The sequence below is a fragment of the Myxocyprinus asiaticus genome, chromosome 26, assembly GCF_019703515.2.
Source record: "Myxocyprinus asiaticus isolate MX2 ecotype Aquarium Trade chromosome 26, UBuf_Myxa_2, whole genome shotgun sequence".
NCBI lineage: Eukaryota > Metazoa > Chordata > Actinopteri > Cypriniformes > Catostomidae > Myxocyprinus > Myxocyprinus asiaticus.
In genome coordinates this window covers 31517760-31532923 of record NC_059369.1, presented here as the reverse complement: position 1 = coordinate 31532923, position 15164 = coordinate 31517760, and the positions used below count along the sequence as shown (strand labels likewise).

Sequence of the window (15164 nt, the reverse complement as noted above, 5' to 3'; positions counted from 1 at the left end):
CCTCAGAACGAGGGCTATTTGCAAGCGAAGCATCTTGAGACTCATTCCCTCACAGTGAGGGCAGTCTGTCTCTATGAGAGCTGTCTCTGCGTGGGCACGGCCCAGACAGTGAATGCAGCTCTCATGCTGATCTGACGGCAGGATGTGTCCCTCGAATAAGAAAACACTTGTGGAACGACATCTTTAAAAAGACGCGAACACGTAAGCGGCTCTTTTAGCTAGTGTGTATATATATATATATATATATATATATACACACACACACACACACACACACACATATACACAATAGCTTATAGGATACAAGTATTTATTAGTAAAGTTGTATTAGTATTTATTTATCACCCCTTATTTATTTTAGATACATTTCCTATATATTGTTATTTACACAGGGCAAATATACTATTCATTAAATCTACTTTTATTAAGTATCGTATTTGAATGGGGATATAATTTATTACAGCTGACAGTTACATGAGCAAACAAGGTTTGAACATCAATCTTAACACGATCAAATTGAAATTCACTGCTTTTTAACAGTTCTGTGTACAAATTTGAAGACTGTTTATTGGATCAATACAGGTAAATGTAATTTTATGCGACTACACATTACTTTACGGAGAGCTTACGACCTACTAGTTAAGTCTTGCCTTAAGAACAGGTGGTGCAACCAAATTAAGCACTGACTTAGTTACAAACTAACTAGTAGTTACTAAGCCCTTAGTGTGAACATTTCATCCCAACTTATGTGAGTCCTTAAGCACAGCTACCCTGGAGAATATTGCAGAAAGGCTTGCTTCCCACAATTGAAAAGTTGTTTTCAAGACATTGCCCTTGCCCACTGCAAAGACCACCAAGAGTTGGCTTGAGAACAAGTCCATCAGGCTCATGTTTTGGCCTGGTCAGAGAACAGATTTGAATGGGAAATGTTTTTGAAGCCATCAACATTGAGTGGAACAACACTAACTCTTCTTTCTGTAAAAAGCTGCCCGTAAGTTTACCCACAAGGCCCACATTTATACCCACATTTCAAGAAATCAATGGGAAAAACTATCCCATACACTTAGTTACTATAGCTATTTCTTAAATTCTTGCTAATTTCCTGACCAATGATTTGTGGTTAAGACCATTAAAAGCTTAATGTTTTGCCATTTTGGGCTTGACTCATTTTTTTTGCCCAGGAGTGTGTGTGTATGTGTGTGTGTGTGTGTGTGTGTGTGTGTGTATATATATATATATATATATATATATATAACATCTGCAGGATCCAAAGTCGCATGTTGTTTACGCAGGAAAAACTACACATGAAACTCCGCCCACTCATCAAGGGCAGCAAGTTAGGACAAAACAGTACAAAGCGTTTTCGAGAGTACATTCGAAACAGAATTCATGGCAGAAAACAATGGAGTCAAATCTTCCTTTCATTTATTTTCATATAAGATTTGCATTTCAGTTTTCTTTTTTTTTTTTTTTTTTTACATTAAACTTTGGGAATGTTTATAAAAACGTTCCTTAGAACGGTTTACAAGTATTTACAAAAGTCACTGCAACTGTACCCTCTCCGTGACATAAAATAAAGTGAACATTTAATTAAATTAATAAACAAAGAAAATAAATTTGCATGATGCAAATTTAAAATCAAGTAAAATGGTGAGCCTAAAAGACAGAGGCTTATGCAATGTACAGTAATTTCATTTCACCCAAGTCACCATCGAGGACCCATATACCCTGCAGTAAAAGTGCTGGTGATTGCATAAACATCCAATAACAGACTATAGTCCCTTAAATTCTGGACCTTCCACTCAGTTGCTGGAATGTCTAAATCATTTATAGAAAAGCTAATCATTAACTTTGTTGACACGTTTTGGCAAAGCAAACAAAATTTGTTTTTTCCAAAAGACATGACTTTTGGCACTGAAAGTACTGGCCATAAAAAAAAATTCTTTTTACAAATTTAAAATTATTTTTTTTTTTTTTTAAAGTTACAGAATAAATAAAACATACTGAAAAGGGTAAATTAAGAAATCCACAAATTAAAAAGAACAATGTCACTTGCCTTTTATGTCGAAAACAAGTTCATTTTTTTTCCTCAGTGATTTAATATCTTAAACTCAGAATCAGACTAACCCAGCCCACATTCTCTGATGTGTTACAGAAATAAGCAATCAATCAAAAGAAGACCAACCAATGCAATATCTACAACATGGCCCAAAACAGAAACTGGGAAACTCTGAAGAAATATCAATATTCAATTTCAGACCTGACAGCACAGTTACAGTTAAGTCTTTCTGAATAAAGGCATAGAATGCTGAAAATGTTCTGTATACTAAAGTTGTGGCAATAATTTCATTATACATGGTATCTGAATGATATCAAAAGATCTGCATTCTTATCTGTAATATTGCACCATATTGGAAAGTGGGGGGAAAAAAGCCACAGGTAATGCTTGATTAAGCAGGCAACTGAGCAGTGAATGTCATGTTATAGTTTTTTAGAATAAATGTTATGCATCAGTTCTTTACACGAACTATTTCTGTGAATCATTAGCTGTATTGACCTTCAGTTTGGCTTTAAAATTATGGTTCTGGAGGATAATGGAGTACAGATGATAATAATTTAGCAGTACAGCATATTTTACCATTTCAGTCCTCAAAAGTTTCAAGCCTGTCCACAGGCCTTGTGTAGTGAGACAAAAACATTAGGAGTCACTGTGTGTGGAAGAAAGAGGGTGAGAGAGGGCAAAGAATAGAGTAACTTCAAAATAAGAGAGACAGTAGCGTCCTGAGTCCAGAAGAGATGATGTTATTTGGCAACCCTGCAATGCCACGCAGAGGGGCTCTCTTCTTGTAATCGCTTCAACTTTTTCCCGAAAATGATCCACCAGCAGAGACCAATCACAATGCACACTACAGACTCCACATAGTAACCGTCCAATGCAGTCACACACACGCCACCTTCTCTGACACAGAGCTGCAGACAATATAAGTACAGGTTAAAGCAGGGCTGGACAATTTTGACAAAAATCATAACTGTCAATTATCAACATTGTAGTGTTTAGTGATTTCGATTAATATTTACAGGAAAATACTTATTTTGGGTGGGTTTTTAGCAAAACCAAAATTATTAAAAATGAACAACAATGTTTCTCGCACTGGAACTACAGCAGAATACTACGGAGCCCCTTAGAGGACAGGGCGGGATTTTTTTTTTTCTGAAATTGTTTTGTGTGCCCTCGTAATAAATTTAGCATGGTTTTACAACAGTAACCATATTTTAATCTTGATATTCGTAATTTTGTAATGAAACCATAGTGATAAAAACTATGGTAATAAAATCATAACTTTGTGGTTATTATGGTTTTACTATACAAATACCACAGTTTAACTGGTTTTACTACAGTAATTTAGTAGACTGTAGTAAATATATTTTTTCTATAGTAATATTGTAGTAACCATAACTGTTGTAGGTTTAAAATGTTTAGATTTTTACTACCATAGTTTTCATTTTGTATAACTGTTTTATTACTTAGTACTATTACTAAGGTTTTATTACAAATGTCAATGTTAAAATATGGTTACTAAATAGTAAATAGTAAATAGTAAAACCATGGTTAATTTATTGCGAGGGTATGCAAAACTATTTCAGAAAAAAAAAATTCCCGCCTTGTTATATAATACACCTTTTTTTTTTTTTTTTTTTGCAGGGTGATATGACAAAAGAATAATCTTATAAATGTACATTTAATATATAAAAATGATAAAGTTGAAAAGCTTAAACTTTACAACATTTTTCCTAGATTTATTCAGCTAAATTAAGTCAAGAAATTTTTATTTGTCTAGCGCTTTTCACAACACACATTGTTTAAAAGCAGTTTACAGAAAATTAAAATTAAGGCTATAGGTACAGTATAGAGATATTTAGTGACATTGATTAGCAAATGCCTGAAAAGAAAAAAAAAAAATATATATATATATATATATATTTTTTTTATTTATTTTTTTTTTTTACCTCTGCTTCTTCTAGGGAGCTGCATGTCTGTCCAGGTGCTCCCTGGCACTCTTTAAAGGTGAGAGGGTCTACCAGCCACAGAGCTAGTGTAGAGGGCCAGTTCCCTCCTAGATTAGTCACAGTGTTCAGAAGTGTCATGTAGGTGCCGCCTATCACAGGGTCACTAACCTTAGCATGAAAGGCCATACAGGCCACATACATGCTATATAGTGCCACCTAGTGGAGAAACACAAGTATGTGTGCTGATTTAAATGAAGGCAGGAAATTTTTTAAGCAAATGTTAATTTTAATTAATTAATTTTCTTTATTTATCACACATTATACATTTGCACATATACAGTGAAATTCTTCTTTTTCACATATCCCAGCTAGGCTGGGGTCAGAGTGCAGGGTCAGCCATGATAGATAGGGTCAAGGGCCTTGCTCAAGGGCCCAACAGTGGCATCTTGGCGGTGCTGGGGCTTGAACCCCCGACCTTCTGATCAATAACCCAGAGCCTTAACCGCTGAGCTACCACTGCCCAGGGTGTTCAAGCATTCAAGCATTCATCATAGCCATTAGCCAACAACTAAACCATGGGCTCCCTAAAGTAATCTTTTTATTGTTTCCATATAAACCATATAAAAATAATATAAAGAAGAAAGTCTTAATTGAATGTTTTTTTTTTTTTTTGTTTGTTTTTTTTTTATCACACTGTAATTGATGACAGTTCATAAAGACTTGAAGAGAAAAATATAACTGAACACCACAAAATACAGGCACATGTATTTACTAATGTTTTGGCTATCAGCCTTTTTCAAGGTTCATAAAGACTAACAGGTAAGTTTAGTCACTAACCTGATGCACAGCATAGCTGAGCAGCACAACAGCATAGTAATACACAGGGAAGCCCTCCTCCTGCTGAACAGTTGGGGTCCACCAGACTAGTAGGGCATACTCCAGACCAATCAGCAGCCTATAAGGAACGAAACCCACAATCAACCTATTACTTTATCTATCCAAGATGTATTCCTAATATTACATGCATGGCTGACAATTTTCTGTGCCCATCACAACTGTTGACAAGTACAAAGTACAGGTGCATCTCAATAAATTAGAATGTCATGGAAAAGTTCATTTATTTCAGTAATTCAACTCAAATTGTGAAACTCATGTATTAAATAAATTCAGTGCACACAGACTGAAGTAGTTTAAGTCTTTGGTTCTTTTAATTGTGATGATTTTGGCTCACATTTAACAAAAACCCACCAATTCACTATCTCAAAAAATTAGAATATGGTGACATGCCAATCAGCTAATCAACTCAAAACACCTGCAAAGGTTTCCTGAGCCTTCAAAATGGTCTCTCAGTTTGGTTCACTAGGCTACACAATCATGGGGAAGACTGCTGATCTGACAGTTGTCCAGAAGACAATCATTGACACCCTTCACAAGGAGGGTAAGCCACAAACATTCATTGCTAAAGAAGCTGGCTGTTCACAGAGTGCTGTATCCAAGCATGTTAACAGAAAGTTGAGTGGAAGGAAAAAGTGTGGAAGAAAAAGATGCACAACCAACTGAGAGAACCGCAGCCTTATGATTGTCAAGCAAAATCGATTCAAGAATTTGGGTGAACTTCACAAGGAATGGACTGAGGCTGGGGTCAAGGCATCAAGAGCCACCACACACAGACGTGTCAAGGAATTTGGCTACAGTTGTCGTATTCCTCTTGTTAAGCCACTCCTGAACCACAGACAACGTCAGAGGCATCTTACCTGGGCTAAGGAGAAGAAGAACTGGACTGTTGCCCAGAGGTCCAAAGTCCTCTTTTCAGATGAGAGCAAGTTTTGTATTTCATTTGGAAACCAAGGTCCTAGAGTCTGGAGGAAGGGTGGAGAAGCTCATAGCCCAAGTTGCTTGAAGTCCAGTGTTAAGTTTCCACAGTCTGTGATGATTTGGGGTGCAATGTCATCTGCTGGTGTTGGTCCATTGTGTTTTTTGAAAACCAAAGTCACTGCACCCGTTTACCAAGAAATTTTGGAGCACTTCATGCTTCCTTCTGCTGACCAGCTTTTTAAAGATGCTGATTTCATTTTCCAGCAGGATTTGGCACCTGCCCACACTGCCAAAAGCACCAAAAGTTGGTTAAATGACCATGGTGTTGGTGTGCTTGACTGGCCAGCAAACTCACCAGACCTGAACCCCATAGAGAATCTATGGGGTATTGTCAAGAGGAAAATGAGAAACAAGAGACCAAAAAATGCAGATGAGCTGAAGGCCACTGTCAAAGAAACCTGGGCTTCCATACCACCTCGGCAGTGCCACAAACTGATCACCTCCATGCCACGCCGAATTGAGGCAGTAATTAAAGCAAAAGGAGCCCCTACCAAGTATTGAGTACATATGCAGTAAATGAACATACTTTCCAGAAGGCCAACAATTCACTAAAAATGTTTTTTTTATTGGTCTTATGATGTATTCTAATTTTTTGAGATAGTGAATTGGTGGGTTTTTGTTAAATGTGAGCCAAAATCATCACAATTAAAAGAACCAAAGACTTAAACTACTTCAGTCTGTGTGCACTGAATTTATTTAATACACGAGTTTCACAATTTGAGTTGAATTACTGAAATAAATGAACTTTTCCACGACATTCTAATTTATTGAGATGCACCTGTATTTCTATAGTTTGTCTGTGGATATTTTTTTGTACCTGAAAGGAAATGCCTTGTAGAAAACATCAAGTGGACGTGGACCAGCTGTGTATTTACTAATAACTAAAGGCAGCAGGATCTGCAGGGGCACCATGGGAACTGCCAGCAGAGCCAGCTGCTCTTTAGGAACCCCAGCTTCCACTAGCTTCAGCCCCGTCACAGCGTCCGCAGCAGAGAAACCAATCTGAATGCAGAGATGAAGGCAAGGCAAGTTTATTTATATAGCACATTTCATAAACAATGGCAATTCAAAGTGCTTTACATATAAAAATAAAAGAAAATACAAGATACATAAAAAAAATATATATATAAAAAAAATAAGAATAAAAAGTAATAAAATAAATTTGAAAAAAAATGTAAAATGATTAAAATGAATAAGAAAAATAATATTAAATTGTTAACACCATCCATAACTGTTGTTAAACTTCCCTTATTAAATAAAGGATAACCAAAAATTGTAAACACATTGAGAAAAAGTTATATAAAAATAAAATAAACAGAATAAAATAAAATAATTAAAATGAAAGAAAGACAAAAGCAAAATGATTCAATAAGTGCAGCACAATGCTCAGTCAGAAAATGCACAGCTAAACAGATGTGTTTTCAGTCTGGATTTACAGTTGAAATCAGAAGTTTACATACACTTAGGTTGAAGTCAGTCAAACTAGTTTTTGAACCACTCCACAGATTTCATATTAACAAACTATAGTTTTGTCAAGTCATTTAGGACATCTACTTTGTGCATGACACGAATAATTTTTCCAACAGTTGTTTACAGACAGATTGTTTCACTTTTAATTGACTATTTCACAATTCCAGTGGGTCAGAACTTTACATACACTAAGTTAACTGTGCCTTTAGGCAACTTGGAAAAAAACCAGAAAATTATGTCAAGCCTTTAGGCAATTAACCAATTAGCTTCTGATAGGCTAATTGGAGTCAACTGGAGGTGTACCTTTGGATATATTTTAAGGCCTACCTTCAAACTCAGTGCCTCTTTGCTTGACATCATAGAAAAATCTAAATAAATCAGCCAAGACCACAAGTCTGGTTAATCCTTGGGAGCAATTTCCAAACGCCTGAATGTACCACGTTCATCTGTACAAACAACAGTACGCAAGTATAAACACCATGGGACCATGCAGCCATCATACTGCTCAGGAAGGAGACGCATTCTGTCTCCAAGAGATGAGCGTAGTTTGGTGTGAAAAGTGCAAATCAATCCCAGAACCACAGCAAAGGACCTTGTGAAGATGCTGGAGGAAACAGGTAGACAAGTATCTATATCCACAGTAAAACGAGTACTATATCAACATAACCTGAAAGGCTGCTCAGCAAGGAAGAAGCCACTGCTCCAAAACCACCATACAAAAGCCAGACAACAGTTTGCAAGTGCACATGGGGACAAAGATCTTACTTTTTGGAGAAATGTCTTCTGGTCTGATGAAACAAAAATTGAACTGTTTGTTGCCATAATGACCTAGGAAAGGTTTGGAGGAAAAAGGGTGAGGCTTGCAAGCCGAAGAACACCATCCCAACCGTGAAGCATGGGGATGGCAGCATCATGTTATGGGGTGCTTTGATGCAGGAGGGACTGGTGCACTTCTCAAAATAAATGGCATCATGAGGAAGGAAAATTATGTGGATATATTGAAGCAACATCTAAAGACATCAGCCAGGATGTTAAAGCTCGGTCGCAAATGGGTCTTCCAAATGGACAATGACCCCAAGCATACTTCCAAAGTTGTGGCAAAATGGCTTAAGGACAACAAAGTCAAGGTATTGGAGTGGCCATCACAAAGCCCTGACCTCAATCCGATAGAAAATTTGTGGGCTGAACTGAAAAAGCGTGTGCGAGCAAGGAGGCCTACAAACCTGACTCAGTTACACCAGTTCTGTCTGGATGAATGGGCCAAAATTCCAGCAACTTATTGTGAGAAGCTTGTGGAAGGCTACCCAAACCATCTGACCCAAGTTAAACAATTTAAAGGCAATGCTACCAAATACTAACAAAGTGCATGTAAACTTCTGACCCACTGGGAATGTGATGAAATAAATAAAAGCTGAAATAAATCATTTCTCTCTACTAGTATCCTGACATTTCACATTCTTAAAATAGTGATCCTAACTGACCTAAGACAGGCAATGTTTTCTATGATTAAATGTCAGGACTTGTGAAAAACTGAGTTTAAATGTATTTGGCTAAGGTGTATGTAAACTTCTGACTTCAACCGTAAATGTGGCTACTGTTGGGGCACATCTAACCTCTTCTGGTAGCTGGTTCCAGCTGCAGGTGGCATAAAAGCTAAACACTGTCTCACCTGGTTTTGAGTGAACCCTCTGTATGTCTAACTGACTTGATCCTAATGATCTGAGAGGTCTGTTAGGTTTATATTCAACAAGCATATCTGAAATGTATTTAGGTCCTAGGCTATTGAGCGATTTATAAACGAGTAATAGTACTTTAAAATCAATTCTAAATATAACTGGAAGCCAGTGTAAAGACCTGAGGACTGGAGTAATATGCTCAGATTTTTTGATTCAGGTGAGAATCCTGGCAGTGGCATTCTGAATGAGCTGCAGGTGTCTAAAGGTCTTTTTGGGAAGGCCGGTTGAGTCCATTGCAGTAGTCTACCCTACTGGTGATGAATGCATGAACAAGTTTCTCCAAGTCTTGACTGGATACAAAACATCTAATTCTGGCTATATTTTTTAGATTATAGTAGACTGATTTAGTTATTGCTTCGATGTGATTACTGAAACTAAGGCCTGACTCCAAAATGACACCAAGATTTCTTACTTGATTTTTTGTCTTTAGGCCCTTGGAGTCAAGGTATGCATTCACCTTTGGAATTTCACCTTTTTTGCCAAATACAATGACCTCTGTCTTGTCATTGTTTAACTGAAGGAAGTTGTGGCACATCCAACTGTTAATTTCATCAATGCACTGGCACAGAGAGCCTATGGGACTGTAGTCATTTGGCAATATGGCTAGATAGATCTGGGTATCGTCTGCATATCTATGGTATGCAATTTGGTTCTTTTTCATAATTTGGCCTAGTGGGAGCATATACAAGTTGAACAGGAGCGGTGCAAGAACTTAGCCTTGTGGGACTCCACACATCATGGATGTCCACTCAGATTCATAGTTGCCTATGTTAACATAGTAACCCCTACCTTCTAGATATGATCTGAACCAGCTGAGGACCATCCCAGTGAGCCCTATCCAGTTTTCCAATCTGTCTAGGAGAATGCTGTGGTTAACAGTGTCAAAAGCAGCACTGAGATCTAATAATACCAATCCAGCACTGTTATTTTGCCTGAATCAGTATTTAGCCAAATATCATTAAGGATCTTTATGAGCGTCGTCTCTGTGCTATGATGCGTTTGGAAACCAGACTGTAAATTGTCCAAGTAGCCATTCGAGATTAAGAATTTGTCCAGCTGATTGAAAACAAACTTTTCAATGATTTTGCCTATGAAAGGAAGATTTGAAATTGGTCTGTAGTTGTTCAGTATTGAGTTATATAGATTGTTCTTTTTAAGAAGGGGCTTGACAACTGCAGTTTTCAGGGACTTCATAAATGTGCCTGAAAGGAGTGACACATTTACTATTTCAAACAGATCTTTTTCCAGACACTTAAACACATTTTTGAAAAATGTTGTGGGGAGTGTGTCAAGACAGCGGGTTGAAGTTTTACGATGCTGTACTATTTCTTCCAGGGTTTTGCCATCAATTTCCACAAAATCAGACATAATGACTCATTTCTGAAGTTTTTGTGGTGGGTGCTGTCTGACCTCAGTGCAACATGAGGACGAGCTGATCGCCATTCTAATATCATTTATCTTCTTCATGAAAAAAAGATGCAAATTTGTTGTATTTTCTGTCAGAGAGCATTTCACAGGCAACCTGTGTTGGGGGGTTTGTTAGTCTCTCTACAGTAGCAAAAAGTGTGCGGGTGTTGTTTATATTGCTGTTAATAATGTGAAGAGAGATTAATTGGATTGATTTGCATAGAACTACAAAGATACTGCAATCCAACAGTAAAAATAGGGCCTCTGTGGACAGTAAAGTCACAGGTTGACCAGAATAATAAAAAAGAGACACCTTGATTAAGTGGCATTACCTTAGCGGTTAGCAGCAGGATACAGAAGGTAAAGACAGTGGGCAATTTAATGATGGAGTACAAAAGCTTGTAAGTTTCCATAACACCATTTGCCTCCTCTCTGGGCTTCTTCTTGGAACGGTGTTGTCTGCCGTTCTCCTTTTTCAGGACAGCAACCAGAGTGGTCGACACCATGAAAACAATCCCCCAGAAAAACAAGAAATCTGAGATGCAGAACAGAACAAAGTACAAAGTATCAGCAAAGCTGCATACAAATCTCTTTGCATGCAAATTTCATTTTTTAGGCCTATTCAATATTTCTAAAAGACAAATTAATAGAACTGATCATTAAATGAATGATTACATTAGATTTGATAAATTTGAATGCATTTGTCTTTAGTCCTCCAAATAATTAGTCATTAAGCAACTCTCTTCACACTTTTTAAATGCCTTATGAAATGGTTAACCCAGGTTCATTTTTAACACTGGGTTAATGTAATCCAGGGATATCAGCTCCATGTTTGACCATGTTAATACTTGTGACGAGGAGGAGGGCGTGGCCAGGCCATAAGGTTGAACGCCTGGTGCTGATTTACCCGTCAGCCGGGAGAGGGATAAAGAAGAGCCGGAGACACCAGAGAGAGAGACAGAGAGAGAGACAGAGACAGAGAGAGAGAGAGAGAGAGAGAGAGAGAGAGAGAGACGTGGACCTGTGTGCATGCGTCAATGTTTGTGTGTGTTTGAGTTAAATAGTTTGTTATTAAAAGTCTTTGTGATTGTTCACCCGGTACCCGCCTCCTCCTTTAAAGAGAGTTAAGAACCTTGTCACAGTACTTTACCCAGGGTTAGTAATTCACATTATATATTGGCAACACAATTCAAGTTTAAAGTGGACTTAACACATGGTTAAAAAACATTATTAAAGTTAGTTCATTATTTACTCACCCTCATGCCATCCCAGATATGTATGACTTTCTTTCTTCTGCTGAACACAAAGATTTTATAAAGAATACTCAGCTTTGTAGGTCCATACAATGCAAGTGATTAGTGGCCAGAACATTGAAGCACAAAAATGCACACATAGGCAGCATACAAGTAATCCATAGGACTCCAGTGGTTAAATCCATGTCATCAGAAGCGATATGATGGGTGTGGGTGAGAAACAGATCAATCTTTAAGTCTTTTTTTTACTATAAATTCTCCTCCCTGCCTTGTAGGTGGCAAAATGCATGATGAATACGAATCACCCAAAAAAAAAAAAAAAGGACTGATTGATCTGTTTCTCACCCACACTTATATTGCTTCAAAAGACATGGATTTAACCACTGGCGTAGTATGGATTACTTTTATGATGCCTTTATGTGCTTTTTTCGGAGCTTCAAAATTCTGGCCACTATTCACTTGCATTGTATGTACCAAAAGAAATCTTCTTGTAAAAAGTCATACACATCTGGTATAGCATGAGGGTGAGTAAATAATGAGAGAAATGACTAAATAATTTTCATTTTTGGGTGAACAATCCCTTTAAAAGGAATGCCCCATGTTCAACACAAGTTGAGCTCAATCGAGCATTTGTGGCATAATGTTGATTACCACAAAAAAATAATTTTGACTCTTCCCACAATTATAAAAAAAAAAAAAAGAAAAAATGGCAGTTACAGTATGGCGCATAAAATGGAAGTTCATGTGACCAGTCCATATACGTTAAAATACACACCGCTTTAAAAGAATAGCTACAAGATCTGTAAACCATACACGTTTACATAATTTTAGTGTTATTACATTCCTTACTAACCTTATCTGTGTAAAGTAATATCCAATATTACAACGTCATTGCCATGCCAACACAACGCGGGTAAACATTGTGATTTTGGGTTGATTTTGTCACACAAAAATCATGTATAACATTCATGTATTGTGGCTATACTTTTGAAACTGTGTGTATTTCAGCATTTATGGACTGGCCCCATTCACTTCCATTGCAAGTGCCTTACTGAAACCACAATTTTAGGTTTAAATAAACAAGGTAAAAGTCAAAATGATATTCTGTAGTAATCAACATTATGCTAAGCTGTGGACTGAGCTAAGCTTGTACTGAACCCGGAACATTTCTTTAAGCCATGTTGAGCAATAGTGCGGAAGGCCTAAAAGTTATCTGACAATTAGACCAAATGCAATTCAACTGTCCAAACAATGCATTACAAAATCCATGTATTTCTAATTTTAAATCAACAATTAGCTGAAGCTTCTTTACCTGAGAGTGTTACAATGCCCTGTTCCTGAGGCTCAAATCTCAGATACTTGTTGCAAAAATCAGCAGACTCAAGAGCAAGAAACAATACATTGCCAAGGAAATATCCAGCTGTCTGGCCCACAGAGTTACAAGTGGAGGCGTAACCCACATTCTCCCTGGACAGCATGGTCAAAGCCCAACCATCAACGGCAATATCTTGTGTGGCTGCGAGGAAAGCCAGAATGAAGAAGACTGCAGTCAGGGTGATCACATCAGGTCCCTTCTGTCCATCTGTCTGAAGCATTGCATCGACCGTGGATGACAGATAGAGCATAAAAAGACCCAGCAGATATTGAGTGGGTACCAGCCATGACTTCCTCCTACCAAATTGCCCCAGGTATAGCGAGTCCACCAGGGGAGCCCAGAGCAGCTTTAGGCTGAAGGGCCAAAAGACGAAACTAAAATAGGCTTGGTCCTTGTAGCTGACGCTCTTACTCTGCATGATGAGAGGGATGCTTCCAGCCAGGCCTAAGGGAATGCCCTGAAGCACATACAAGAACAGTAGCAGGGCCACATTGCCCAGCTCTCCGTGAATCCCGTTACGCACATTAGCTGGTCCATCTTCCCTGTCCGAGTTCTGCAAAAGAGCTTCCTCATCACCATCCACTTCTAAATCAGACAGCTTGGGCTCCCTTCCACTCACATCCGAGTTGGACACCAGAGGTTTCCGATGCCTCCCATTCTTGTGCGTAATGGCTTCAGACAGTTCCATCTTAATCTGCTGGGCATCAATCCTGATATGTCCTCAAAAGATCTGCATTAATAATCAAATAAATAAATAAATAATGCATATACAATGAACAGCTGTGTCAATGTGTTTGGTGAAAAAGGACAGAGCAAAGGAACTTATAGACAGCAAGAGCAAAGCAAATAGTCACCAAAGCATTAGCACCCAGATTCTACAATATATATATATATATATATATATATATATATATATATATATATATATTAAAAAATAAAAATAAAAAGTTGCTCTCTGAAGTCAAAACACTTAAAGAAAACATAAATGATGAGCAGGTTCTGATTCTTGCCACATAAAGCTAAATAAACATTATCATTACACATGACATAACAACATGGAGCGACACATTCATTAACTGACAGACTCAAAACACAAAGTTGAGGTGGTAAAGAAGCAGAAAAGACTGACTCATTGTTACCTTGCACTATGATGACATACCACATGACAAGTAAAGAATCAATGAATCAGTGGATAAATACTGTGTGTATAACGCTCGTAAAAACGTCGATGGAGGACCGATGTTGTGTGATTTCAGATGAGCTATGTTTTACCGAAAAAAAAACGTCCACATAAATGCAATATACCTAGTGTTTACAAGATGCTGTAAACACGTAAATGCACTACAATGCTGACATGAGAAGGAAGCCGGAGCGGTGCGCCGTGTAAATTCGTCCGAATGTTTCAGCTGACGTGTCTTAGAGATTCCGTTTTTAGTTCCGCCCGGTTTTCATCGTGAGTCGCTGTTTCTTTGTACAGAGAAGAAATATTATGTCCATGCATACATTTAATAATCTACTAGAACATTAAGCTAGGAATTAATGTGTTATTGACATAGTGTAAGAACCTCCAGAGTCATTCTGCCTTATTTTATAGTTTCATTGTGGTAGCTCTTAAACAAGTAGGCTACTATGCTAAAATACTATTGAAGAGAGTCATTAAAATGAATTTCTTTATTCCTGTCACATCAAAAGATATTAATTTAAACAAGTTGATGGAATAATGAGTTTGATATGGTGAATTTGCAATGTACATACTAAAAAAATACTTACAGGTCAAAGAGGCCTTTAAAGGTGCACTCAGTAATTTTTTTCCTCATTAAAAAAAAAAAGTTGTACTCTTAAAGTAATGAATCGTAATTTTGAAACATGTTTATCATGACTACTTACATTCAGGGCTGTAGCTAGTGGGGTGAAAGGTGGTAATGATTTGCCCCACAACAAATTATAAACGTTCTTTTTTAATAGAAAAGGGGCCCAGAGCAATATACAGCCAGGGGGCCCAGAATACCATGCTATGGCCCTGCTTGCATTAGATGATGA

At 37.5% G+C, this 15164-nt stretch overlaps 1 protein-coding gene across 1 annotated transcript; it reads right to left on the bottom strand.

Annotated features, from left to right (window-relative positions):
- Window positions 1-1408: 1408 nt before the first annotated feature.
- On the bottom strand, window positions 1409-14500 carry LOC127416655 (acetyl-coenzyme A transporter 1-like). The gene is made up of 7 exons (XM_051656099.1): window positions 14264-14500; window positions 13062-13854; window positions 10829-11031; window positions 6701-6885; window positions 4846-4963; window positions 4009-4224; window positions 1409-2970 (listed from the first exon to the last, which is right to left on the bottom strand). The coding sequence occupies exons 2-7, from the start codon at window positions 13810-13812 to the stop codon at window positions 2803-2805; spliced, it is 1641 nt and encodes a 546-aa protein (XP_051512059.1). The 5' UTR covers window positions 13813-13854; window positions 14264-14500; the 3' UTR covers window positions 1409-2802.
- Window positions 14501-15164: the final 664 nt, after the last annotated feature.